Source organism: Ctenopharyngodon idella, chromosome 5 (genome assembly GCF_019924925.1).
Source record: "Ctenopharyngodon idella isolate HZGC_01 chromosome 5, HZGC01, whole genome shotgun sequence".
Taxonomy (NCBI): Eukaryota; Metazoa; Chordata; class Actinopteri; order Cypriniformes; family Xenocyprididae; genus Ctenopharyngodon; species Ctenopharyngodon idella.
The window spans coordinates 41,557,121-41,584,373 of NC_067224.1; the positions used below are offsets into that span (position 1 = coordinate 41,557,121).

At 40.9% G+C, this 27,253-nt stretch overlaps 2 protein-coding genes and 1 long non-coding RNA gene across 9 annotated transcripts in view; 1 reads left to right on the forward strand and 2 right to left on the reverse strand.

The window, feature by feature from the left end:
* Window positions 1-756: 756 nt before the first annotated feature.
* Window positions 757-13,197, reverse strand: LOC127512134 (MOB kinase activator 3B). 4 transcript variants are annotated; one of them, XM_051892772.1, is made up of 5 exons: window positions 12,924-13,197; window positions 10,334-10,451; window positions 8,627-9,130; window positions 2,493-2,695; window positions 757-1,444 (listed from the first exon to the last, which is right to left on the reverse strand). In XM_051892772.1, the coding sequence occupies exons 3-5, from the start codon at window positions 9,042-9,044 to the stop codon at window positions 1,415-1,417; spliced, it is 651 nt and encodes a 216-aa protein (XP_051748732.1). In that variant the 5' UTR covers window positions 9,045-9,130; window positions 10,334-10,451; window positions 12,924-13,197; the 3' UTR covers window positions 757-1,414. The 4 variants fall into 4 exon arrangements, with proteins under 4 accessions (XP_051748732.1, XP_051748734.1, XP_051748731.1 ...); XM_051892774.1 differs by lacking the exon at window positions 12,924-13,197 and adding an exon at window positions 11,811-12,891; XM_051892771.1 differs by lacking the exon at window positions 10,334-10,451 and having other exon boundaries at window positions 12,924-13,196.
* A 486-nt stretch (window positions 13,198-13,683) lies between these two features.
* On the reverse strand, window positions 13,684-17,856 carry thap1 (THAP domain containing, apoptosis associated protein 1). 3 transcript variants are annotated; one of them, XM_051892768.1, is made up of 3 exons: window positions 17,752-17,856; window positions 16,379-16,574; window positions 13,684-15,172 (listed from the first exon to the last, which is right to left on the reverse strand). In XM_051892768.1, the coding sequence occupies exons 2-3, from the start codon at window positions 16,526-16,528 to the stop codon at window positions 14,759-14,761; spliced, it is 564 nt and encodes a 187-aa protein (XP_051748728.1). In that variant the 5' UTR covers window positions 16,529-16,574; window positions 17,752-17,856; the 3' UTR covers window positions 13,684-14,758. The 3 variants fall into 3 exon arrangements, with proteins under 3 accessions (XP_051748728.1, XP_051748729.1, XP_051748727.1); XM_051892769.1 differs by lacking the exon at window positions 17,752-17,856 and adding an exon at window positions 17,480-17,559; XM_051892767.1 differs by lacking the exon at window positions 17,752-17,856 and adding an exon at window positions 17,137-17,328.
* A 958-nt stretch (window positions 17,857-18,814) lies between these two features.
* The window catches only part of LOC127513693 (uncharacterized), a 48,608-nt gene continuing 40,169 nt past the window's right edge, over window positions 18,815-27,253 (forward strand). Inside the window, exon 1 of one of the 2 annotated variants that reach the window (XR_007930468.1) lies at window positions 18,815-18,887. This is a non-coding gene — a long non-coding RNA (uncharacterized LOC127513693). The remainder of the gene's footprint in view (window positions 18,888-27,253) is intronic. The other variant, XR_007930466.1, reaches the window with a different exon arrangement.

A 27,253-nucleotide genomic window follows, 5' to 3' on the forward strand; every position in this document is an offset into this window, starting at 1 on the left:
CTCCCTCTGCGCCATGATCACACACACCTCATAGACGCGGAAGGCAGCGAAGGCGGTGGCCAGCAGACAGGCGGCACCCAGGATGTACCACCAGTTAAAGAGGCCGAAGGAAACTCCTTTCACGATGCAGTAGAGGCCGAAACACACCAGGGCCAGAGCGGAGAAGAGCTGCACGCACAACGGTGGGCCGGAGGACGCGTGTTTCTCGCCCATGATGAACTCCAGCGAGAAGATCTCACGCTCTAGGAGACAGACCTGAGAGGAAGATCGGCTTGATGGGGAATCCCTGAGCAGTGAAATATACACAAGTCTGTGTCATGACGAAAACATGAAGAGCACAAATACACGATGTCTGTCTGTCATGAGCTCCGGCGCAGAACTGAGAGCAGAGAGGCGAGCGCTGGGTGTTATATACGCTCACAGATCTTAGATTAAAGAAAGCAGAAAGACCCTCGAAGCGCTCGTGTCTAATCCTGCGGCGGTCTTCAGCCTCTCACTGGGAATTAAGATGTGAAGCGTTTAAGAAACACTCGTTTCAATTATGCTGACTTGCAGCTTTCATGTAATTAAGGTAAGTGCTACTGATAAAGCGCTTATAGATCGTAAGTTAGTGTTTTTGAGGTCAACCAGAGATACTTCAATGCAACCCAAAGTAGTATTACAAACAGAGGCCGACTTCAGCATGAATCAAAAACACCCTTGTAATCAAACATTTATCCTAAATGTTCTCATAAATGTGGGAGAAATACAGTTCAATACAATCAAAATATTCTTTATTGCTTTAATTGTGTAATTCACAGGGTAGGATGTACAAGATTCAAACAAACAAGATGGACGGGAGCTGGAAAATGGAACTCACACATCAAGTAAACTTAATTTGTATTAGTAGTTTAGTAACTCATGATGCTGACCAGAGACTTGAACAGATTCAGCGTTTGAGTTCAGTTCTGTGTTCGCACTAACTCCCGTTCATTACTGTCGCTGCATCAGACATAAAACAACTTCATGAAATGATCCACTGAGTCAATCTAAACCCAAAATTTCATTGCAAAAATAAACGTTGTAGAGACAGTAAATGAAAGCAGCTCATCCAAACCTCACGCAGCAGAAAGTTATTTAGGCGCCCACTTCATAGTGTGTGAGCTGATGTCTGTATGAAACACTACTGAGTGATGGATTTGACCTCTTGACCTCTGTTAGCACAGTGCGACTGCTAGCGCAGCATTAGCGCTCACTGTCAGTTTCTCTCAGCATCATCCTTAGAGTTCGGTCTGCTGCGGTGATGATGTCACGAGGCTCTGGAATCACCCCGGTGACGACCTCATCTCCACGGCAACGTCCAGTTCATGGGATTAAAGCTCCTCAGAAAAGCCTCTCAGGTGTGAGTGTTTGGAAACGTTCAGACGTCTGCTGCTCACAGACACATTCTTGAGCTCATTTCTTTCTGAAAACCCAGAGAGAATTACATCAGTAGATTATCACACACACACACACACACACACACACACACAGGTTTGTTTTTGTGAATTGTGGGGACGTTCCATAGGCGTAATGGTTTTTATACTGTACAAACCGTATTTTCTCTCCCCATACACTACCCCTAAACCTACCCATCACAGGAAACTGTGCACATTTTTACTTTCTCAAAAAAACTCTGTGATTTATAAGCCTTTTGAAAAATGGGGACATGGAGTAATGTCCTCATAAGTCACCCTCTCCTTGTAATACCAGTGTAATACCCATGACATTATACACATTTGTGTCCTAATATGTCACAAAAAAACACACACAAACACAAACACACACACAAACACACCCTCACACACACACAAACACACACCCTCACACAAACACACACACACACACACACACACACACACACCCTTCGGAACAACATCATCAAAACTACAAACAAAAAACAATCATCATCAAGAACATTGTGAGGTGGTTTCTCTCAGGTCTCAGTGTTTCAGAAGGAAAGCTGTGGGAAAAATTGACGTTTTATTGTATTTATGGGCTTCAGTTTGAGTCAGCGCTGTTTAATTTGACATGAGTGAAAGCAAGATTGTGTGGGACAGACGTATACGTGTTCAGTGGGTTGTTCTGTTGTGTATCTTGACGACCAACAAAATACTGAAAATACATCTTTACAAAAATGTCTAGCGGACAGAAAAATCTGGAAAACATGAGTTTTAAAAGTCAGATGTGACTGAAGAAGTTGCATCTGCTGCTCAGAATCATCACGCTAAAGACCACTGAACTAACGGCTGCTGCGACAGTAAAGGACAGACAGCAGGGGGCAGGAGCGAGTTCAGTGAGTAACAGTGAAGCTGTAATCACATTCAGCCGTTAGAGATTACTGAGCGCTGACTGGAGCAGAGTCGAACTGATCAAATGTGTGTGTGAATGAGAGAGATCCGAGTAAATCTGCCTCACATCCTGGACATTTGATGCTGTTTTCGTGCAGTCGTTGTGTGTGTTGTGTGTCTCACCAGCGGCTCCAGCTCTTTGCGGTCTATCAGGTTGAGTTCAGTGGCAAAGTAGTAGAAGTGCTTGTAGCAGGTGTTGACGTGAGCTTCAGCTCCCATCAGCAGGATCCGATCGAAATGATGAATGTAGACGTGCACAAACACGCGGAAGAGACGACACAGGATCTTCTTACAGATCTGGATGAAGTTCTTAGGGAAGGGAATTCCTGAAAGACAACAAGAGCAAAGAGGAAGAATGAACATGAAACATCACAAGCTGTCACACACACATATCTGTCTGCAAAACAGGAAATCACCTGAACACCTACAGGAAGTGCCCTTCTCTACAGCAGCTGAACAAATTAAAAATAAAAAGCCCTTTCGAGGGTGTGAATGGGTTCAGGCCTCATGAGATCAATTAATTTTGCATTTGTGGCAGTTATTCTTCTGTGAAAGAATGTATGTGTATTTGTGTAAAGACTGAGTGTGTGTGTTGTGTAAGCGTAAATGAGTTTGTGTGTGAGAGACTGAATTAGAGTCTTTGTTTCCTAACAAAAGCTCATTCTGTTCTGCTGATGGCCGAATGAAACGCTCTTGTGTTCAAACTGCCGAACAGCATTCAGATCACAGATGAGCGGCTCTTATGAATCAATGTGAATGAATACAGTGTTACAACAGACTCGCACAAGCATTCAGTGCTCTGAAGAGCCGAGTCTGAGTTCCCATGATCCTCTTTTCAGTCACGTCCCTGTTTTCAAGATGGTCACACAGACACCTGTCATTCCATATAACACTAACAATCATATACTGGATCATAATATAGGTATTTGAGCTGGAAATTGTGGAAAATTCTGGAAATGATATGAGTCATCTTTAAAGCTGCTGTCCAGTATGTGTACGGCTGTGTGTCATTTAATTATCCACAGAACGATGATGTCTTCATAAGACTGTCCGTACAGCCCGGCGGACGCAGGATTAGTGGAGCTGCTGACCTGTTTAGTCTCTTAGTCATGTGATCAGACTGTGTTTGTACTGTAGATCATCGCCATCTTAATCTGCTCATAATACGGCCTGAAAAACAAAGAACCCTGAACATTCATGTGCAGTGGCTCGATGAACCTTCATCCCTGAGCTGCTTTACTGTACTAATAATTCTAGCGGACGCAAAATATATGGACGAAAGTGCCAAATGGGTTTACAACATAATCTGGGTTTAGTGCCAAAAATACTCCCTTTACACTGTCTGAATACTAGTCGTGATTTTATTTCAATCAATTGTCCAGCCCTCAGCTTCCCATCATAACACATTATAATCCAGTAGATTATAAAAGAGCAAATGACCATAAAATCTGACACAGGATGTCAAATGCTGTGGACAGGATCTTCCTCTTCCTCCCTCTACCTCAAACTCAAAGAGGCTTCTCTCTGGATGTGGAGCGACGTTCCCAATCCCTAACTCACCGTCCCAACAATCATACAGAATATAATCACTAAAACAATGTATGTCAAATCAGAGAGTGAGGAGGACAAACAGAGACAACAATGAGCACAAACTGGTCTCTTTATTTAAAGGAGTTAAACATTTAAAAGGATTTAAGGGTAAAGAAAGAAGAAAAGTCCAAATAAATTGAACATATTGCTGTAACGTAACTGCTCCGAGACTCGAAGGTTGAAGATCCAAACGCAGTTTTATTGAGGGATAATCCACAAACAAAAACCAAAGTACAGGCAACAGGTCAAAAACACAGAAAGGCAGTCCAAACAAACAACCAGGCAAAACAGGCAAATCCTACAAACGGGCAGAGAACAAGAAACCAAGATACCGAAAACCGGGAAAACGCTCAGAATTGCAGCTGTTACACTAAACAATACTTCGCAGCAAAAGGATGAGTGAACCAGGCTTATATAGGCAGAATTAACAAGGCTGATGAGCTAATGAGGTAACAAGCTAACAAGGGGGCGTGGCCAATGAGTGTCCATGGTAACGAACAAGCCAGCAAAGTGGCAGGGAAACATGGTGTACAGACAATGGAGTAATCAATTTGAACTATTAGTATTTTAAAATATGCAAACATGATCACTAACTTTATGCAAACAGCTCGTTCATGTTTCTTGTGTTGCCACATTCAGTTATGAATTACATGAATCATGCAAATTACAGCCTTAATTTCCAATTCAAAATGGCAAAATTTGACAAAAACTTCAAGTAGTTTTCATCACTGGATATGGGTGTTTGACAATTTTTTTTTGTAAAACAGTTGTAAAATATTAAGCTCCTTACATCTTTATCTCAACAGCACAAACAGCACAACTCACAAGCACATCAGAACGAGACCTGAAGAACACAGAGATTCGCCTTCTTTACAAAAAACCACAGTAAACCCTAAATCAATGGACAATAATTGAGAAATCAGTCAGAATTAGAACAAACTATTTAAAAAAAGGCCATAAAAAACAGGCAAACCAAGATGGAGAAATATGAGAAACTTATTTCCAAACAATATTTAATGAAGAAGCAACTGGCACAGATTGAAAGCAAAAACAAGCAAACAACTGGAGGAACTAGAACTGGACCTGCTGGATCAATGCGGTCAGACCTGAACCCTGACACACAACCTGAAGAAAACTATGATCACAAGCTTCCAGAAAAGATCTAGATTGCAGGGAACACAGCGCATATTCACTAACCAGATAACTCACTCATGACTAAACATCACATCCACGGTAAACTTTAACACTGAAGTGAATGAAGCTAAAACCACAATGTCCCACAGAGATCCCGACTGAATCTGACTGGAAATATTACATTGAGTGTTTGAGGCGATTGCCTGTATGGCAGTGAGGAATGATAAATCCAAATCAAGAATTCACCATCAAACATGCTGAATTCTGCAAAATATCCACAGACACACAACAAATCATTCACGCAGAGTAGAAATGGGCCTTCAGATTCTGGAGGTGAGTCCAAGCTGCTGTTCTTTTGAGATGAACACGAGACGGCACACATTTGCTTCGGTATCAGAGAGCATGTGTGTGCCACACTTCACCACCACTCTTTCCTCTTCTTCTTTTATTAGTAGTGTTTCCTTTTTTCTTTTATGTGTAACTTCATCTTCATTATTTAACATCATCAGTTCTGAACTGTTTTATCTGTCTGAATCAGTATAAACGCTTCAGCAATATGAATGTCTATCATGCCAGTAAAGAACAGTGAAGCTGCGCGCTGAGAGGATCTCAGTATTTCTGTGTTTCAGGGTTTCATGGAGCTCGACGGGGTTCGGTTACAGGCAGATCGCGCTACACTGAGAGCTGACCGGCCTTCAGGGCATCTGACGGCCTTGAATTATTGACCGCATGTAGGTGATAGTGTTCCCTGTAGAGGTGGGCGCTATACCGATGAAAGTGACAACCGGCATCAGTCGCTAGAGCATCTCTTGAGATCAGAGGAGTGAGGTTTACTTTCACAGCGACTACTAGCTGGCCTCCGTTACACTCACCCCCCTAAACCTCACTCCCATCCGTGTCACGGCACCAATGTAACCCCTCTAGTCCTACTCACCCTGCTCTGCGTGGGCCTCGAACCCGGGTCTCCGGCGTGGGAGTCGGACGCTATAACAAGGAGACTAAAGGCTGCAACCTCTAGCATCAGTCACTAGAGCATCTTTTGAGATCTTTTGGGATTCATTGCAAGCACAGGGTATGAGAGAGCTGTGAGAAACGCGCACTTTGCTTGATGTTACGTTTGCGGTTTGTGGTTTCGCCGCCAGTAGGCCTATTTTCCTTACTAATGCTCTATGAAGGCATCATTTATGTTGTTTGGAATGCTGTTGGCTTATATATTAAAATATGAAATTCACTGACAGAAGGCTGCTTTCGATTTCAAATTCTCACGTTCGCTTTGTGAAGCGCGCTCGCGCGTGCGGCTGTGTGCGACTAGTGCTTAAATGTACTGGCTTCTCAAAATGCTTTTATGATGCGAAATTGATATAAACACAGTCAGTTCTGTCTTAAAGTATTAAACATACAGGACAGAAACTTCTTATATTTCAAAAGAGATCTGTGCATAGTCTGGATGCAGCTTATTAGACCTCCCGCTATGGCATCAATAATCAAACAACGTAAAGCAGAGAAAGTGAAAAATCACTCACAGCTCTTGAAAGGAAAATGTTCTGAAAGCACTCTTTGTTTATTGCTTGTAATGTTTCGTTGTTCCTCTTTATTATTTACTAGGCGACTTGCTTGTTTTGTAACTTTATATATGTCCCTATATAAAATTCTTAACATACAGTTGTATTAATGTATTTTTTAACTTTTAATTATTTACAAAGTAAGCTACTTATAATTCCATATGTAATTAAAAAAAAATTAATAAGCAAATTAATTAATAAGGGAAAAAAAGTATCAAGAATCCTTTTGGAATCGGATCGTGACTCCTTGAATCGGAATTGGATCGGATCGTGAGGTGCCTAAAGATTCCATTTCCCACCCCCTAGATAAGATACATATATTGTCTGTAATTTAACTAAAGTCTACTAAAATGTGATTCCAATTTTTTTTTCTCATATCGCGATATAATATCGATATCGTCTGGACAGTGGAAAATATCGTGATATGAATTTTAGCTCATATCGCCCACCCCTAGTTCCCAGTGAACGAGACCATCTCGCTGAGATGAGTGATGATGAAAGCCATGGAGGGAAAGGGAGGCAGCGGCCCCTCAGAAAACTCAATGGAAATAAATGGACTAATTACAGAGTTAACAACTCAATCTGGTCACGTACAAACCAAAGTTTAGTAAAACTAACTTTTAAAGTAATGTTAACTCATCAACGAGATGAAACTATAACTAAGCCATGTGCTGGTACATTAACAAATCTGACACCATCAGAAACAAGAAGCCGTTTCACCGATTGTAATGGGAGCGGTTTAGGCGTGTGTAGACAAATCTGCTGCATGCAGAAAACTACATTTTCAGCAAAACTGTGAGTCAAATCAAACAAACACACACACACACACACACACACACACACACACACACACACTGGTGGTCAAAAGTTTGGAATAATTAAGATTTTTGTAATGTTTTTGAAAGAAGTCTCTTCTGTTCACCAAATCTACATTTATTTGATCAAAAATACAGTTAAAGCAGTAAAATATTATTACAATTTTAAAGGGGTCCTTGATTATGATTTGACTTTTTTTCACTTTAGTTAGTGTGTAATGTTGCTGTTTGATCATAAACAACATCTGCAAAGTTACAACACTCAAAGTTCAATGCAAAGAGAGATATTTTCTTTTACAGAAATCACTTTTTAAGGACTACAACAAACGGCTGGTAGGGACTACAACGAGCTTCTTCTTGGGTTGGTGACATCACTAACCCTAACATTTACATAAACTCCGCCCCCAAGAACACACAACAAAGGGGGCGGGGCCATGTTGGGCTGCTTTAGAGAAGAGGAAGAGTTGTTGTAGTAGAGTGTTGTTGTCATGCCGTCATTTTACGCCGGACTGCTTCACAAACGAGGGTCAATTCAACACAAAAGATTAACATGACGGCACATGCTAGTGGATGAGTTGAATCAACTCCACAGCAACTACATAAATTTATCCACTAACCATTCAGAAACGTCCAGATTAATTCTAAAAGTTGTAACTTCTTCCTGAGTCTCTCCATCAGTGTCGACTCCGGTTTGAACAATGTAAGGCTGAACACCGTTACTGACAATCCTCATTTTGGCTGCGTGAGATTCTCCAGCTTTGTTGTTGTTGAGCTGTTAAAGCTCCGCCCTCTTCTGGAAAGGGGGGCGGGAGCAGCAGCTCATTTGCATTTAAAGGGACACACACAAGAACGGCTCACACCCAAATAGGGACAAATTTGACAAGCTATAATAAATGATCTGTGGGGTATTTTGAGCTGAAACTTCACAGACACATTCTGGAGACACCAGAGACTTATATTACATCTTGTGAAAGGGGCATTATAGGTGCCTTTTAAATAGCTGTTTTCTAAGTGAATATATTGTCTAATATAATGATACATTGAGCAAAAGAGAATTCTTTCAAAAACATAACAAAAATCCCAATTAAAAAGCCTGTAATTATTCCAAACTCACAAACTGACCATGAGTGTGTAACAGAAACACGGAAACACTCACCGATGCTGGTGGGGAAAATGTGCTCGTTATTGATCTGCATCTCGATCCAGTCCATCAGCAGGTTCATGTACTGCGGCGCAGGCAGCGGCGTGGGCTTCTTATATTTGTGCTCGTCTTGCCATCGGTACTCGTACCGCGGGCCGCCAGACATCACCGGGCAGCTCTTCTCCGTGCAGAACTCGCACACCGTCCCATAGATGAGGTTGATCCGGTTGAAGAAGTCCACCACGTGCACGGCCACCCAGTCGTTCATATCCTCGCCGAGCGGCAGCTGGACGGACGCTTTCAGGTCCACGGCGGAGTTGAGTGACGCCTGCGCCCGCTTGTGCAGCTCGAAACGCTGAGTGCCCGGCTCGAACCTGCGCTTGGGCCGGAACGTCTTGTCTTTGTTAAACACTTGTTTGAGTGCGATGGACATGATGTCTAGGAGAACAGACTTTCAGTCAGGTGAGAGAATCAAGCACTGAGGAAGAGTCTCGCTCCTCTGCGTTATCACATGCTCTCCTGGAAAACAAATGAACCACGGTTAGTCAAACGTTTGGACACACTTGACTGAATTTGTGTTTCTTGTGGTCCTAAAAACTCTTATGCTTAAAAGCTTGAAACTAATTTTGGAACGTCAGTTACGCTTGTTTCGTAAGTTGAACAGGGAAGGCGTAGGACGTAGAATAAGCTTTTGGAACTGCAAGAGTTTTACACTTTCTTCGTAACTTGAATACGGAAGACGGTCTGGCGGAAGCTAGATATTTTACTTCATAACTTGTTAAAAATGGATATTTTTAACACAAACGCATCGTTTCGCTTCAGAAGGCCTTTATTAACCCCCGGAGCCATTCATGATGGATGGAGGCGCTTTCTTTATACTCGTTGTTTCCAATTCACTGCCATTATAAAGCTTGGATGCGTCAGGATATTTATTAATAAAGCTAATTCTGATTGTGTTCATCAGAAAAAAGAAAGTCATTTATACCTAGGATGGCTTGAGGGTGAGTAAAGCTTGGGGTAATTTTCATTTCAAAGTGAACTAATCCTTTAAACGCGGGTGAAAGACTAGACTAGTACTGCAGATATAATCCTAACAACACTATATAACACTGCAGACATAAATCATGAGCGCCAGTGAATCTGTTGCATCTGCTTCGCACGAGGCCAATAGCTGTGTAGTGACATCATTCTGAAGAGACTCTCATGTTTAACACCCTGTAAAACATCCAGTCGATCTAAACCAAACCACACATCTGGATGTCTTGAGGTGTGAAAGGGTTTGAGACTTTTACACCAAAAGTCATATTGCTTTGACATCAAATTTAAAGCTCATGTGGCTGTAATCCCAAACACACTGCAATTTTACAATTAGTTGTCCATCATTAACATTCTGACTCAAGACTCAGTCCTTCACACCACATTTCATAAGCTCAATAGTCTTCCAACAGGACATTATAAAGTAGAAGAAATGATGGGATTCAGTCATTTCTTACAAAAAAAAGGAACCGTCTGTTTCTGAAACCAGCCTGTTAAAACGCTGGAGAAACAAATGGTCCAGTTTCTACCCAAGACGACCGGAGCCACAGAAGGTCCTGGACACAGAGCCGAACGCATCCAAACTCCACAAACTCTGCGCTTCCACAGGGACAGAAGCATCACGCTGTGTCAGATCATCACTCCGCCGCTGTTTTACAAAGAGGAGGAAAGTAAAATCACACTGACCTTTCGGCCCTCAGCAGAATATCACAGCGCTGTAACTGCTGTCGCTCAACGCAGCTTTTACATCGAGAAGAGAAGGCGTTGGCTTCAAGCGGGATGGTTTTGGGTTTTACCTGTAAATCTTTGTTACGAATGAGTCAGTCAGTTTTCTATCTAGTCAATGTTTAACTCTCAATATGTGCCCTAGTTTTCAAACAGCAGATAACTAACGGCACATTCTTCTGATCTGAGTCACTGTGCAGAAAGAACAACACATCAGACAATTAGATCTATCGAGGGTTAATACCTTTGGATAAAAAGTATCCATAAATACTCAGTTTAATGCAATTGCAGATGCTTTTATACACACTACATTCAAGATAAATGTTTTATCAGTTCAGGCCTTCGTGTTTCAAGTGCTATGACAGACGGTCAGATCTACGAGTGTGTGTGTGTGTATCATCTAATCTAATCTGATGTGTGGAATAACGGCATGATCAAGAAAAGGAAATACATTATGAAAAGGGTGTAATATCAATCAGTTATGATCAGTAAAAATGCATAACGATTGTTTTCTAGGGGAAAAAGAACAGAAGATAGTCTGACAGTGATTCATGAAGAGGCATGTGTGAGCAGAAAAACATGCAGCTCTTTTCCTACAAGATCACACGCATGTCAGAACATGAACATCACGGCCTGTTTCAGTGGATCTCAACTGGTTTTGCTTCAGGACCAAGATTTACGATGGACATCAAGCAGAGACTCAACACCGGGAGATTTATCGTACAAAATTAGTTAGAAGTACCATTAATTGTGTCGGCCAAAAAACATGCAGATTTTAAACAGTACACAGGCGGAATTAAAGGTGTGGTTGATTATGATTTGACTTTTTTTTAACTTTAGTTAGTGTGTAATGTTGCTGTTTGATCATAAACAACATCTGCAAAGTTACAACGCTCAAAGTTCAATGCAAAGAGAGATATTTTCTTTTACAGAAATCACTTTTTAAGGACTACAACAAACGGCTGGTAGGGACTACAACGAGCTTCTTCCTGGGTTTGTGACATCACAAACCCTAAAATGTACATAAACCCCGCCCCCGAGAACACACAACAAAGGGGGCGGGGCCATGTTGGGCTGCTTTAGAGAAGAGGAAGAGTTGTTGTAGTAGAGTGTTGTTGTCATGCCGTCACATTCTGGGGACACCAGAGACTTAAGGGGCTTTTGCACCAAAGAACCTTTTTATAGTTCCTACGGAAGTACCCGGATTTTGCCGTGTTCGCACCGCAGAAACTAGGAACAATTTTAGTTCTAGGAACTCTTTTTGGGGGAACTAAATTGACTCCTACTTCAGAGTAGGGTCTAAACCAGCACTATAGGAACTATCAGTGACATGAGTGTACGTTGATTGGTGAAATGCATGTCAAACACCGGCACCCGACATTTTTCATGTAAACATATTTACTTCATGAACATGGAAAACAGTGATAACAGCATTTACCTGTTGTCTGCAGGGTTATGTTCTTTTCTCCGCCTCGATGATATGTAATACTGAAAGTTGTCGTAAGAGATTTTGTCTCTTAGCCCAAGTCGCATAAATTATGCGTTTTCATTCCATCTCCGTTATCACGAAACCCACGACACACAACAAACACAGCTCCGATCACGGCGTCCTCCATCCACCGGTTTTTAGCATTTGTAAAGATGCTGCTGTCGGACGCTTCAGAGTTCTTATTGCCGGTGCGAATGTCACCAGGAACATGGCCCGGGGGAGAAAGTAGTTCTCTGGGAACTATCGTAGTGGCTAGCTCCTATAACTGAGTTCCTAAAACTATTCGGTGCGAAAGCCTCTTTATATTACATCTTCTGAAAAGGGGCATTATATGTCCCGTTTAAAATATTTTAGTTTTACATTGTCTTTACAGTTTGGTTTCTGTCTTTCTCAGTGTTTGACAGTCAATAACTAACACACTCTTCAATCAAACCAGGCCTTTAATACTGATTTCTTCTCCTGATCTATCTCATCAGAGACGGTTCTTCTTCTGAACCCAGGACCAGGTTACATAAACACAACATCTATCAGTCTGTCTGCTGTAAACTGGTCTCGGCTACAGCTGCTCTGTCCTTCAGTCTTACTTCTGCTCATTTGTGCAAAACAAACCCAAAACAACCATCTACATCTAAACTCATTCCTCTAGTCATGAATTGCACACTAACCAATGCAAAATCGGCATATAAAAGCCATGTTTATAGTCTGACTAGATTAACTATTAAACTGAGCTATCCACACAGTTTCGCATATTAGAGACTTGTTACTACAGTTATATTCACACTTTTTTTTACGAATGTCAATCAAAATTCTCAATAGAGCAAAGCTCTTCAAAGGTAACTCTAGCAGATAATCACATTGAATCATAATACATCCAGCATACAGAACTTGTTAACTGTTTCATGTGAGCAAATGTTACATTCGTGTAATCCAGATGCCGTTAGTGAGGATCCCACTATCCCAACACTATCCCAACACACTTTAAACGAGATGAACACAAAACAAAACGGCACTGAGGAAACAAACCATAAACCATAAACCAAAACAATATTGAGTCGCACTCACCAGTGCTGTTGATCCTAATGTCCTCATGTAATGTGTGTGTGTGTGTGTGTGTGAGAGAGAGAGAGATAGAGAGAGAGAGAGTCCCGCTTCTCCTCCCACTCAAACACACACAGGCCGCAAGAGAGACAACAACAGATTCACTACATATTACTGATCAAAACAAAGTCAAATCGCTTTACTCATATTCTCTACACATGATGTTCGTGAACTCAAATACGTGTGCGAGTGATTTTACTGATGCAAAAAGAAAAGCGGCTTAAGCAGCCAAAGGCAGATTAATACGCGAGCAGCGGCGACATCTAGCGGTCACACGGAGATTCACACTGCCGCTGACATCACAATCTGTCACATTACAGTACTTTGATCGATCGTATCTGCTCACGAAATATGCACACATACTCTCAGCAATATGAATTTCCTATATGGAATATCTTCATGAAATACAAATGTCTTTTTTGCAACAAGTAACGCAGGTGAATAACAGCAGCGCTGCCCTCTAGTGGCCGCTTCAGGATCAGTTCAGGGTTTATGATACACTGAGGCCTATATTCTGTTTTAGTGCACTCACCTTTAAATGAAATAAAGTTTATTACTGTAAAGCTGCGATACATAAGTAAAGGTAACTTGATCAAATTAAAAATTGAATAACATAATTTGAATTCGAATCCATTTTAATTGCATTTAAATCCTTTTAAAATATAATTTTGAACAGATCTATCAATTTAAATGAAATTACCCTAATGTAAAAACGCTATGCATACTGGTTTCTCAGTTTTTATTAAAAAAGGTGGTGATGGGGATATTAGTTTGATCTGATGGTGGAAAAACATCGGACAAACTGGATTTGCATTTTACATGGACTTTCAAGGTTACAAGAAACAGAGCATGTGAACATACGTGAGTTTATGCTGTCTGTTCCCAGTTTACCCATACAAACATTTACCATAGTAGTTACTACAGTAATACTGTGATAAACTTATTATTAGCCACCCTTTCATAACAAATCAAATGACAAAGAAATTAAAATAACAGATTCTGAAAGCCTCTTCCATGGTTTGAAGCATATACCATATTCATTTATTACTATATGACTGTAGTAATTCACATTGGAAACTTTCTGTACTGTGGTAAAGTTTTGTAAGGATGTGTTTCGTACACGTACAAGACAGTGACATTCATCATTTAGAAGCCTGATTATAAATGAATCGTGAATTAAAACAGTCAAACCACATGAAGAACTGCAGCGTAAGGCAACTATGATCGAACTTTCCCCCCAAATATGGCTTAAATTGATTCCACAATTATTACTGTTTTGTGAGCAATAAATTAATCAGCAAGAATCAAAACACAAACAAACACAAAACAATCTCAAAGCCCTTTGATACGTGACTATATGGCTACTGAAAATGAGTTTAGTCAAGTCCAGTTTGGTCATCTTAGTACATTAAATCAAATAAAAATAAACTATTCAATAAAATTCCAGACGTTTAAATTAGAAAAACATTTAATAACTGAACAAACACTGATCTGCAGCCATTCCAACACATCTGTCAGTATCTTTCTCCAGTGTTCGTTGAGTTGTTTCTCATCTTAACAAGTGCTAAAGGGTTTAGTTACTCAGAAGTAAACGGTCCAGAATCCTCTCAGACGTTACTGCACGTTCAGCTCCTGAAAGCACATTGTGTTCTGCGATCCGTCAGACACCGAACACACGTCAGCAGTATAAAGCCCAGTGTAAGTCAGCAGACGTCTGACATTCAGAACACAAGTCATGATTGACAGAAGAAAAAGAGAAAGAGAAGCTCGAATCGACTACCTAAGACAGGCGTAAACCCTCACAATGCGCCGATGGTCTCTATTCCTTTCAGCACGTCGTAGATCTCTCTGGGCAAGATAACGTAGCTCTCTCCCGGCGTCACGTCCTTCTTCCCGGTCTTCCGGATCTGGCTCATGGCTCTGTAGCGCTCCAGCTGCCGCTCCTGACGCCGGCACTTCTGCTGCACCGTCTTCAGTCTCTTGCGCAGCTTCTCCAGCTGTTCCTGCAGCTGCTCGATGCGTCTCTTCTGCTGCACCGTGTCCTCCACCGTGTAGTTGTGGTCGCAGGACACGCAGGCGCTGGCGTGGAGGTCCGGGTTCGGCTCCGGCTCCGTTTCAGACGGCCGCACCACTGCCGTCTCTTCGGCATCAGAGAGAGGGAGACTCAGAGGAAAGTCCATGTCCGGGCTGAAGGCGTCCTCCAGAGACGCTGCCTGTGAACAACGGATGGACACGGGTCACATGAGGAGAAATCAAAGCCCTGTCCTAAATGAATGCAGTCGGGACAGGGCCATATATTTCCTGAACTTTGAAAAGAAAAGAGCTTGAAATACTTTGAAAACATTCTCAACTACTTTCAGAAGAGCCTTTGCTGCAGCAGTGAACGGCCCAACTCAAAAAAGAAAAAGCTGCCTCACGATATTGCCATATTGACGGAGTGTGAGGGTGAAATTAGGATAGAATATCCACCACTGCATTTACATTACGCCTCCACTTTCATTTTGCTTTTTATAGAAATAAAAACATTTAATTCAGTTGGATAACGGTCGCTTCAATCCCATCCAGCTCATCCGACACGAGCAGCAGCGCCGTACAGCGCAGCAGGAATCAGAGTTCACTGATCACGTGACGAGACCATGGCGGAGGATTCGTTGCACAACAGATCCTAAGTGTCTGATAAATGTCTGATCTTGTAGAACGTGTGCTCACCCTTCACAGAGTACGCACGGTTGTGAAAGTAAAACGCATTCAAACGTGATTTCAATAATTCTAATATCTCTCAATATGAAAGCGATCTCAGGCGGGGCTCTTTATCATGCTTGAAGAAAAATTTGGTCTCTGTTTGCACTGAATAAAGTACTTTGATTATGGTTGCACTTGTTTGAACTTATTAAGACTAGGAGAAAGTTCATAAGTCATGTACAGTAAGGTCTGAAGAGACTCAAATGAAGAGAAGCCAGTCAGTTGAGTTTGTGGCAAAACCTTTTGAGTACTGTTTTCTTTTATATGATAATTCATACTCAGAAAGTAGAACTGAAATGACATTCATTACAAGATGATTAGTTAAACCATTTCAAATGCACCTGCAGACAATTTTTCTAGTCATGTATTTCGTCATATATGAGGATTTCTTAAAAATACTGTGTAAAATTCTCACATTCTCGTGTCTCGTCACACCCCTAGTGATAGATGTTGATGTTTTGGTAAACTGGAAATGACTGAAACGATGACATGACATCATAAATCAGGTGTGAATCTCCTGGTGTTTGTTTTTTTAGTATCAAAAGCACATTCTATTATGCGCCGTCAAATTTAACACACATATATTGAATGAACATTAGAGGATGGGATTTTTTTCTGGCCTCGCTGTGTGGGAAAGAGAAAGACACCAGTGGATTCAATGAGGTCACTGAAGTCACCTGCATCTGTATTTTGCTGAAGCTGAAGAGCGAGGGCACGGCGTTGTCCTTCAGCACGCGGTTGTTGCACTCGCGCTTGAAACAGTCTCTGGTGAAGTGCTGAGAGCAGATGTTACTGTACTTGGTGGGTTTGAAGTTTCTTCTCTTCATGGCGGCCACCCATTTCCCACAGACGTCCGGCCGGGCCAGAGGAAACCTGCGGAAACAACACAAATAACAGCAATAATTATTGTGTTTTTAATTACATCAAAGTAAATGTTGTGTAAAATAAGAGTTCACTTCTGTTGTCATTGAAAAGGTCACCCAGAAATGATCATTCTGTCAAACCTGTATGACTTTAGTTGCTCTGTGAAACAAAAAAGATGCTATTCTGAAGAGTTTTATTGACAAAAGCACTGAGAGATATTTCTCAAAATATCTTCTTTTATTTTCTACAGAAGAAAGAAAGTCATGCAGGTTTGAACGACATGATGATCATTTACATCATCAGCATATCAATGAAAATTCCTGTTCCTCAAACTGACTGTTTCACAACTAATCTTTACTAAAAAACAAACAAATCAGTGTTGCTGTAAAGTTTGCAGTGCCAGCAGAATGAGAACAGAACTGAACTAAAGTAAACAAACACTGTCTGAAGCTGCAGCTGATCGACTAAAGTCGCACATTAACACACAAACACAAGCCACGCGATCAGAGAACTGTGGAAATAAAACAACATCGTGCTTCAGTTGTGACTCGATCGAAACAGTTCAGCTCACTTATGAAAGGAGATGTTTTTATCTTTCTGGTATCTGTTTTTGCATCCGTACGCCGAGCAGGACTGAACCATGTTTAGCTGCGATCTGAAATATGATGATCAGGAATAATATTCACTCTCGATCTTCTGTGGGAAGCAGATCTACGCTTCTCATGGCTGACAGACAGACGCGCTCGATGACTGTGTGTCTGTGTGATTCTGTGTTTGTCCGGCAGGAGGCGCTCAGCGGCTCATAGAGTAGACGTTTCCATTGAGAGACATTCACATCTCACGGCGGCTTCCATCTCGCTGTAGACATTTAGACTCAAAATGCTATCATCTTTTAAATATATGAAGCCCAGTACCTAAAAAAAGACACGCAAATCTTCCCCAGCAATCGCTGTGAGATTCTTTTTAGAACTCCATATCCAGTGATCGCAGTCGACTGTGATTGAGCGATCCTGAGGAGCGCTGAGAAAAGTAACAGGTATCAGGTGACAGCGCTGCCCATGTGTGCGGTCTGGACAGTAATTTACACATTATTAATACTTTATACTTTATAATTCCTACTTTACACACAGTAATAATTTAAAACAGAAATTCAAAATAAGATCATTATTATTTAGACCTATCTTACCTGGGCCGCCAAGCCCCGCCCTTTCCAAATCTACTTCACGATCGTTTCCATTCAAGTTCAACACGCTTGTTTTATTTCGGTGCTGAGGCTACGTGAGAATTCTTCAAATCTGATTGGCTGTTGATGGTAAAGAGGCACGCCTCTTTCTATGACGACACCAGGAGCTCGTCAGGTCATTGGCTGCGATTGTAAATAAATGCACGTATCTGATGATGCTGTGGCGCTGATATGTAAATTATGCAGCCTTCACGTGCTATCGGAAATTTGATAATTCCCACTTCTGAAGTCGTAAATACGAGCTCATCGCATTCAAGTTTCGAAATGGCAGGGCGTTCGTGTGCAGTTTTTTACCTAGGAAACTCGTATTTACGACAATTCCGAGAGAAGGGTTAGTTCACCCAAAAGTGAAAATTCTGTCATCATTTACTCACCCTCAGGTTTTTCCAAACCTGTATGAATGTCTTTGTTCTGCTGAACACAAAGGAAGATTTGGAAGAATGTCAGTAACCAAACAGATCTCGTCCCCCATTGACTACAATAGTAGGAAAATAAATACTGTGGAAGTCAATGGGCTATGAGATCTGTTTGATTACTGACATAATATTGATTGAACCAAACTTTGCATTAGGTTTCATTTTTTATATATACTAATAATTATGCTCCTATACACAGATGATATTTCCTGGATATCTTAAAATAGTATTGATAATTAATGACGTGTTATCTTTCCAGACACAAACATTGATTTGCCAATATAGTAAGTCAATGTAAAAATCTCATATAGACTGTAATCATTATAAGCGTTTAATCATGAATGAAGAGCCGCAGTCAAATCCATCATTATGGCACATTTATAAATGTCCCTGTAGTTCAGACACTCCATTAATTTGTATTTCATTAACCTTCATTAATCTCATCGGCCTTGAACATCATTTGGATTCAAAGCTTGTTGTCTTGTATTTACTCTGCATCATACGTGGTGGGTTTGTGTTTGTGGTGTAAACAGGAAATACAGATACACACTAGAACAGGAAACCTGGTGAGTTACGATGCATGTGACAGATAGCAGACGCTTTGTTTACTCACATGGAACGAGTGAAACACACGCTAGCTGTCTGAATCAACCCGTCTGTAAGGTACGTCAGCGTTTCTATCAAACAACTTGATTCACAGGCATGACGAGTATTTAAATTCAACAATTTGTTTCAGTGCTTTGACACAAATGAGTGTGTGTTTGTTGTCACAATGCAGTTTAATGTATGTGTGTGTGTGTGTGTGTGTGTGTGTGAACAGTGTTGGGGTTAACGCATTACAAGTAACTTGAGTTATGTAATCGAATTACTTTTTCAAGTAACTAGTAAAGTAACGCAAAGTAACGGCTGAACAAAATATTACTTTATATTTTTATATTATAAAATATAATATTACTTTTAAAGTTACTTTTTCACATTTATTGACGGACAGCTCTTCTGTCTCCATGTTGAGAGAAATAAAGCACAGAGGTGTTGTGCGCTGTGTGTGAACATGATGGTTATTGTAGTTCTAGACCAAATGTGAACATGCATTTACTCATCTCGCTTGCACGAAAACATTCAGTATTCCTCAGAATTAATAAAAAACTGTGAAATGCAATCTCAGATTTACATGCAAACCTGTAATAATTAACTATATTAAATTACACAAATATACTTTATGTATTTAATCTCACTTTATTAACCAATGTCCTTGCTGCTGACCTTCAATGATCTAATTCAACCAAACTAATGAGCAAAAATTACTTTAGATTAGATTTAGAAATAAGAGTGTTGAACTTCCTTCTTCTGTATTCTGGTCTTCTTTAATCCAGAATGGCAGCACAGCTGAAAGGTTTGTTTGAGCTGCGCCCTCTACTGTACAGGTGTAAATATACGTTTCCTTCAGCCTGAGGCTTATTCATTTCACTGTTGGTGTAAAAGGGCCTTAACATTTTCCAAAAACAAACAAGCAAACCCAGGTGAGAAAAAATAATGCAAAAGTAATGTAACGCATTACTTTTCATAAAAAAGTAACTAAGTAATGCAATTAGTTACTTTTTTAGGGAGTAACTCAATGTGCCTTATCATACACTCGGCGCAATGCGACGCCAGGTGTGACTCAAGTGTTTTTTGCTAGTTTCAGCCTGACGCAGTTATCATTTTCACGTCCAGCGCCACGTTGTTTAAATATCAAATGCATTCCTGGCCATCTGTTCGCCCATGGGTGTGCTGGTCTGAAAACGAGGTGTGTTCAGGTGCATTGTTGGCGTATTGCTATTTAGAGGAGCTGAAAACGACTGCGGCATTGACCAACTGAAACCGTTAGTGATATGCGCCTATAGGCGGGTGCACAACAAGTGCACACTCTGCTTATTACACACAAAAGATATGTGCAGCAGCACACAAACATGCCAAATATTAAAAAATAAAAGGATTACAATGTAAAAGATTATTATTGTGTGCATAAAGAAAAAAATGCTTTGGTGGAATCCGGCTTGTCCTGTAGATGATCTGTTCGCACGCTTTAACCTTGTGCACGAGCAGATCTGTTTCCTCGCTAGAGAAGCGTTCAGTTTTTCCGCTTACAAATTCTGCCATGTAAATAGCGAACTGGCTTTTAAAGGGAATGAGAGACGAGACTCTGATGGGTTTATTGCACGTTACACCCAAAACACACCCATGACTCATTAAGAGAACAGGGACAACCCTTTTAGACCATGTGCCTGGCGATGACCTTTCTTCCTGTCGTTAGACTAGCAAAAGTGGATTCGGACATGCTCTAAGTGCACCTGCGCCGTGAGCTTCAGACCATGAAAGTTAAAATAGGGTCCATGATTGTAATGCGTTACTTTTAAAATAAACTTTCCCCAACACTCTCTGTGTGTGTGTGTGTGTGTGTGTGTGTGTGTGTGTCAAGTGAATGAAAAATTCTCTTGCAGTGTGTCTCATGATTATATGTGTGTCCTGAACACACTGTCTATAATATCAGCATTTCCAGAGATGGTTAAAATATGAGAATGAAGACAAAGTTGTTCATGAGGAACTTTTGGCTTTTTATTTACATGCAATATTTCTGAAAGGCTTTTATACACTTGATAAAAATACTTAAATGAGTGTGAACTGTCATGATATGATCAGATGTGGTCTGTTGTTGTACCAGAAGAGGGCAGTAAAGCCTGTATGTTCCTCTGATCTAGCACTGTCGGCCTGTTCAGATCTCCAGACTGTGGTTCATGACACCAGGAAAGTTAATATGGTATAGAATTTATAGCTCGTTAAATGTGATGTATATTTAATTTATATCATTTCTAACATTTATACACGCTAGACCTAGAGCACTAAGTCAAAGAAGTGGCATGACATAAGAAGTGTCACTCTAACCAGATCCAACATTCGTGACACACAGAAGTCTGTTTCCTGCGGGCATAAACACACGCTCAGAAAACCGGTTTCTTTCCAAGTACTTCAGTTTTTAATCTGAACTAAAAATGTACAAAGTCTCCAAATCCACATCGTTTGAAATCAAAGTGTGGAAATTAGGACGCTTGGCTTCTCACCGGGGCTATTTCAGGTGTCTCATATATATGCACGTCGCTATTGACATCTAATTACAGTAATACCCACCTACACCAGGAATTACAGCAGATAACGCGTTCAGATGGCAGCTATTACTGTCAGACGCTCGAGCAGAACCGCCGTGTTGGTGTGCAGATATAGAGCCGAGCTCAGTTCTCAGAAACACTCGATTACAAGATCTACATGAAGCACGAGGGGAAAACAGACATGTTTGATGGTGTTCTGGGCCTCTATCAAATGCATGCAGAAGTTGCAGTGTGTGTGTGTGTGAGGCTGAGGTTTGATTGATTGGCCCGTGGCCATGGAGATGCGCTCGCTGGGATCCAGAAGCTCTTGTCAGACGCCCACTGCTTTAACTGCTTCCCTGCATCTGAAGACGCGCTCAGATCCGCGAGAGGAATTGTGTCGAGATAAAACAGATCTCTGGGGTTTCATTGCTTCTGTCAGCTGCATTTGATTTGACGACATTATATATATGACTGCTATTGTATCAACCTCAAGGTTTTCTTAAGGTTCTCCATACTGCGCGCATTATTTCAAGAGGTCATTGCCTGTTCTGTCTGTGTAGTGTGTCACCTAACTACATTTCTACAATTTTTTAAAAAATATAAAATATAAAACTGTTGCATCTGAACTGCAGTTGCTAAGGGTTTGGAGTGGTTTAGCAGTTGCTAGGGTGTTCTGGATGTTGCCAGTTTGGCGTTTTTCCTCCTTCACGCTAAAAAATGCTGGGCTAAAAATGGACAAATCCAGTGATTGGGTTGTTTTAACTCAGCAGTTGGGTTAAATGTTTGCCAAACCTGCTAGATAGTTTTATTTAACTCAACTATTGTTTAAAAATGACTGTATTGTTGGCTTAAAATGAACCCAAAATATTAACATTCATTAATACGTTTTTATAAATGAACATGCAATCATAAGTTTAATGAATAATAATTAAACAATAAACATTTATTACATTGATTATTAATAAATGTTCACCTTTTGATTATTATTGTTGCCTCTAGTAATTATGTGTCTGATTTTTAATTTCCGACCTATTTTAGGTTCATTTTAAGCCAGACATATAGTCATTTTTAAACAATAGTTGAAAACTGCCCAGCAGGTTGGGTCAAAGATTTAACCCAACTGCAGGGTCAAAACAACCCAGTCACTGTGTTTGTCCATATTTAACCCAACTTGGGTTGTTTTTAACCCAGAATTTTTAATAGTGTTGTGTCTCTGTAGGTTTGTTTACATGCATCAATTTTCCTCAATATAAAGTTGTTTATATTAACCCTTAATGTTTCAATCTGATTCACACATTCATTTCATGTGCATTAGATGTGTTGTGAACAAGACTTCATACTCTGACCGTGAGTATGATTTATATTTTGATGACTAAAGCAGAAGAGGTTTTTAGCAAACATTTAGTAAATATTGAGTCTCCTCCAGTGATCGACATAAACATTATGACACATGCATGTGTGCAAAGTAAATTTGTGAATCTGAGAAAATATTTGGATTGTTCATCACTATCACTACTATAGTGATGATTGACTAAGCGAGCAACTCTATACGAAGACAGTCATTTTGTCTGGGTTGTGGGAACAGGGTTTTACCCTTCATCTGCATGAGAAGCCACCGAATGTGATGAATGATAATGGAGGCTGAAACACGCGCTGACACGCCGGGCCACAAATCCCTCTGAACCGCTGCTGGAGAAACGGCTGAGCGGATCCAGACACACGGTGCTGTAATGATTCCCTGCGCTCGCGGCTCATTCGAGGCTGGCAGAGAATTTACAAATGCTTAATTTGATTAGCAACAACATTCCCCTGGCTTCAAGGCAAACGCATTTCAAATTAGAATAAAAGAAATTAGAAAGGAAAAGAGTTTTGTTAAACAAGCAGGGTTCTGTATGTTAAACAAACTGAGGTTCTGAAGGTAAAGCAGCTCTTCTGATCAGCTGTAATGAGCACCTGCTCTGTCTGTGGTTTCTGTCATGAGCTTCAGTACATGCTGCAATCTTCTAATCGCAAGGATTTGCCAGAAGGTCATCATTTACTGTCTTTTCTTTCCAGTCCAGCGAGGCGATGATATAAGCTTCCTAAAGAGAAAATATTTTCAACAAAATCTGTATTCTCGAATGCCTCAATATTGAACTTTACTGAACAATTAAAATGAGCTCAAAATCTTGCGGCGCTCCTGCTCTCTGAACTGAAAAACCTGCAGATCAGACAGTGTTTTACGAGCTCTGATGATGTTTGTGTGAGTAACAATAACAGCGCAGAGGATAAATAACATACAGAATGATTTTATCATGATTTCTTTGTCACCCAGTGGGATGGATGTTTCCCTTGTGAAACGATTCCCTTTACGCTACTCGTGCCACACACACACACACACACACACACACTCAGAGAATGATCTCAGCTCAGTCCAGGCCAAGCCGGCTGATGTCATTGTTGCTGATAACAGCTTTCAGATGTGTTTCTGCGCGCTGCGGCCAGCACAAGGGCGATTTATTCCATTACACATTACACAGGCATCAAGGCCTGTGCCAAATAATCGCGCAGTGATGTCACAGTGGATGTGTGGGGTTATACGGGACGCCGTGGAGCAGCGCGAGGCCGTGCCAAGGAGTCGCCCGCCGACACGCTTTACTAAGAGCACAGAGTAAACGGCATAAAGAGAAGGACGTGTGCATCACATTACAGATATTCATTGCCAAGATAACATTTCAAAATCACTTTCAATTTCAGCTGCTGTTGTTTATGGTGGCTTTTCCATCAGAAACACAATCATTTTCAATTGTTGTTTGATGTCAAATAAGCCTTCACAGTAGTAATAATAATAAAGCTTCTTTTTTGGCATCGATGGTTCCATGAAGAACCTTTAACATCCATGGAATCTTTCCATCACACTAAAGCTTCTCTATAGAGGGAAAGGGTTCGTAAGATTTAAAGAATTTCTAGATTAAAATGTTCTTTTAAATGAGAAAAGGTTCGTGAAAGGTTCTTTTTGAGGAACCAGTAATGGTTCTTCTATGGCATCGCTGTGAAAACTTTATTTTTAAGAGTGTATTCCTTGATTTATTTACTGTTAGGCTTTCTTTAATAGAATAAGTGGCTCTAAGCATCTTTCTGTTAAACTGAATCTCATCTTTCGTCAGACTCGTTCTCATGGATACCGGGAAAATATTTGGATAAGTGTGACACGGGGCTGCGCTCGCATTAGAGGCGATGCTCTCATCAGGAGAGCGCGACCCTCCGGTGTGAGGTAATCGCTGGAGACCCGATCAAATCAATACTGTACAAACAAATGGAAGTGCTTCACATTTCAAAGAGGTTCTGCTGCCACGGCTCCGTGATTTAAAACATTTTCCAAGCTTACTTTCCAAAACACCACGTCCTGTTAGCAGGATCAGGTTTTTGAAAGCTCTTGGTTCGAACATGAACATAAAGCGAACGGTATGATGTATATTAGCGCAGATGATGGATCATCAGTTCATTCTGATGGAGCAGAAGATTGATTGTGTTTGACTCTGTAAAGCCTGTCCTACTTAAAAACATGATGCAGAAAGATGTTAATGAGTTTGTGCTTGTTGCCCTCATTAATCCAACAGGTTTTTCTAGTTTAACGGAAAGCCCTGTTATATGTGCACAAGCCTGGCTGTGATTTGATGTGAAATGCTTTGGGTGGAACCAAGCCGAAACCAGACGAGAGCTTCAGTGACCTTGATTTATCTTTGCATTTCCTTCAGGATGCTTTTGCATAGGCTAATACTTTTCAGCATGACCAATCGGATTAGATCTTAGATTAGAGCTGCTTAGGAACATTGCCTCTCCAGACTGCTGTCCTCATTGTTATCATTTCATTCAGCCTCTCCCAGATCCTCCAGAGAAACCTCTCGCTCCTGCGCTGACGGTCAAACACAGTGAACGAGGCGGTAAACACGGCCGTATGGACAATCTGGGAAGGAGAAGCCTTAAATTGCAGTCTATTAAAGGGGACCTATATCACAAGATGTAATATAAGTCTCTGGTGTCCCCAGAATGTGTCTGTGAAGTTTCAGCTCAAAATCCCCCACAGATCATTTATTATAGCTTGTCAAATTTGCCCCTATTTGGGTGTGAGCAAAAACACGCCGTTTTTGTGTGTGTCCCTTTAAATGCAAATGAGCTGCTGCTCCCGCCCCCTTTCCAGAGGAAGGCGGAGCTTTAACAGCTCGCGCTTCGGTCGCTCGACAACAACAAAGCTGGAGAATCTCACGCAGCCAAAATGAGGATTGTCAGTAACGGTGTTCAGCCTTACATTGTTCAAACCGGAGTCGACACTGATGGAGAGACTCAGGAATGAGTTACAACTTTTAGACGTTTCTGAATGGTTAGTGGATAAATTTATGTAGTTGCTGTGGAGTTGATTCAGCTCATCCACTAGCATGTGCCGTCATGTTAATCTTTTGTGTTGAATTGACCCTCGTTTGTGAAGCAGTCCGGTGTAAAATGACGGCATGACAACAACTCTCTACTACAACAACTCTTCCTCTTCTCTAAAGCAGCCCAACATGGCCCCGCCCCCTTTGTTGTGTGTTCTTGGGGGTGGGGTTTATGTAAAAAAAAATTTGGTTTGTGATGTCACTAACCCAGGAAGAGGCTTGTTGTAGTCCCTACCAGCCGTTTGTTGTAGTCCTTAAATGGGGATTTCTGTAAAAGAAAATATCTCTCTTTGCATTGATCTTTGAGCGTCGTAACTTTGCAGATGTTGTTTATGATCAAACAGCAACATTACACACTAACTAAAGTTAAAAAAGTGAAATTATAATCAACCACCCCTTTAAATTAAATCATGTCAAATTAAAACAAATTGGTCAATTGGTTTAAAATTATCCAAAGCCGTGGTCCATTATTTGAATATGACTGACGCAGAACTGCAGCGAGAGTTTCGAGGTCTGGTTCACCTTAGAGGATATTTGAGCTCCATATAATCACTTTCCCCATCAATAACAAAGAAAGCAAAGTGAGAAACGTGATCCGTAGAACAGCTATTGGACCAAATGAGACGCGCATCAGAATAATTAGATCCACAAGTGAGGATCAGAGGTCAAAAACAGCCTGAGATTGAGTTCTGATGAACCATACAACACACTCCACAGGTTACGCTTGAATTGATCATTTATTATCTTCTTAAACTATACATGTTGGTAATCGAACCCATGACTTTGTGTTGCTCTACTGTTTGAACTACAGGAACGTAAATATGGATTTAATTACAGAATCAGTCAGAGAGACTTTTGTATCATTTGGGAGAAAAACATTTGATATATTTTTACAAGAATTTAAAATGTAATTGCAGTAAAAGACAAAGTAGCATATCAATATTTCATTATATAATTCAGCAGTGAATATTTGGAGATAACTTTAATGTTACCTCTACCTTTCAAAGGACTTCTTGAGATGAAGTATATCTGCAGAAGTCTCTGATGCTGCGTGTCGCCCGGATGAACTCAGTCTCTGAACTCTTCAGCTCTCATTAGATGACGGCTTCTCCGCCGCCAGCTCCAGCTTCTTCTGCCTCTTTCCCTGAGTTTAGTCTGTCCCGCTGCTCTCCGAAGCCCCACGGCACCATGCTGGAAATCACTGTGGATGATGTGTGTCGAGAGCTGGTGCTGGAAAAACACTGGCAACAAAAAGCTGTTCAGAAAAGAAGTCATTTCAGAGAGGGGTTGGAATGATAAAGATGGCAATTCAATGAGAGCATCTCATATCTTCAGCCTTAGGAACGAAGATACTGTAAAGATGAGGAGATGAACTCTTTAGGTTACTATCATAATCATATTGTATCAGGTTACCTGTCATTTGTCATTTGAAGTGTTGTGAGTATGTGCTTCAGAAATGTAAAGCAACTTCTCAACCATGAGGGAAACTTGA

Excerpts from the sequence above, each read along its gene's own strand:
- thap1 (XM_051892767.1), bottom strand. The coding sequence starts at position 17,207 with ATGGTTCAGTCCTGCTCGGCGTACGGATGCAAAAACAGATACCAGAAA. Across the intron at positions 16,575-17,136 it reads AAAAACATCTCCTTTCATAA|GTTTCCTCTGGCCCGGCCGG; the intron begins GTGAGCTGAACT and ends TTGTTTCCGCAG. Across the intron at positions 15,173-16,378 it reads TCAGCAAAATACAGATGCAG|GCAGCGTCTCTGGAGGACGC; the intron begins GTGACTTCAGTG and ends CGTTGTTCACAG.
- LOC127512134 (XM_051892772.1), bottom strand. The coding sequence starts at position 9,044 with ATGTCCATCGCACTCAAACAAGTGTTTAACAAAGACAAGACGTTCCGG. Across the intron at positions 2,696-8,626 it reads CATTTTCCCCACCAGCATCG|GAATTCCCTTCCCTAAGAAC; the intron begins GTGAGTGTTTCC and ends GTTGTCTTTCAG. Across the intron at positions 1,445-2,492 it reads GCAAAGAGCTGGAGCCGCTG|AAAGAAATGAGCTCAAGAAT; the intron begins GTGAGACACACA and ends CTGGGTTTTCAG.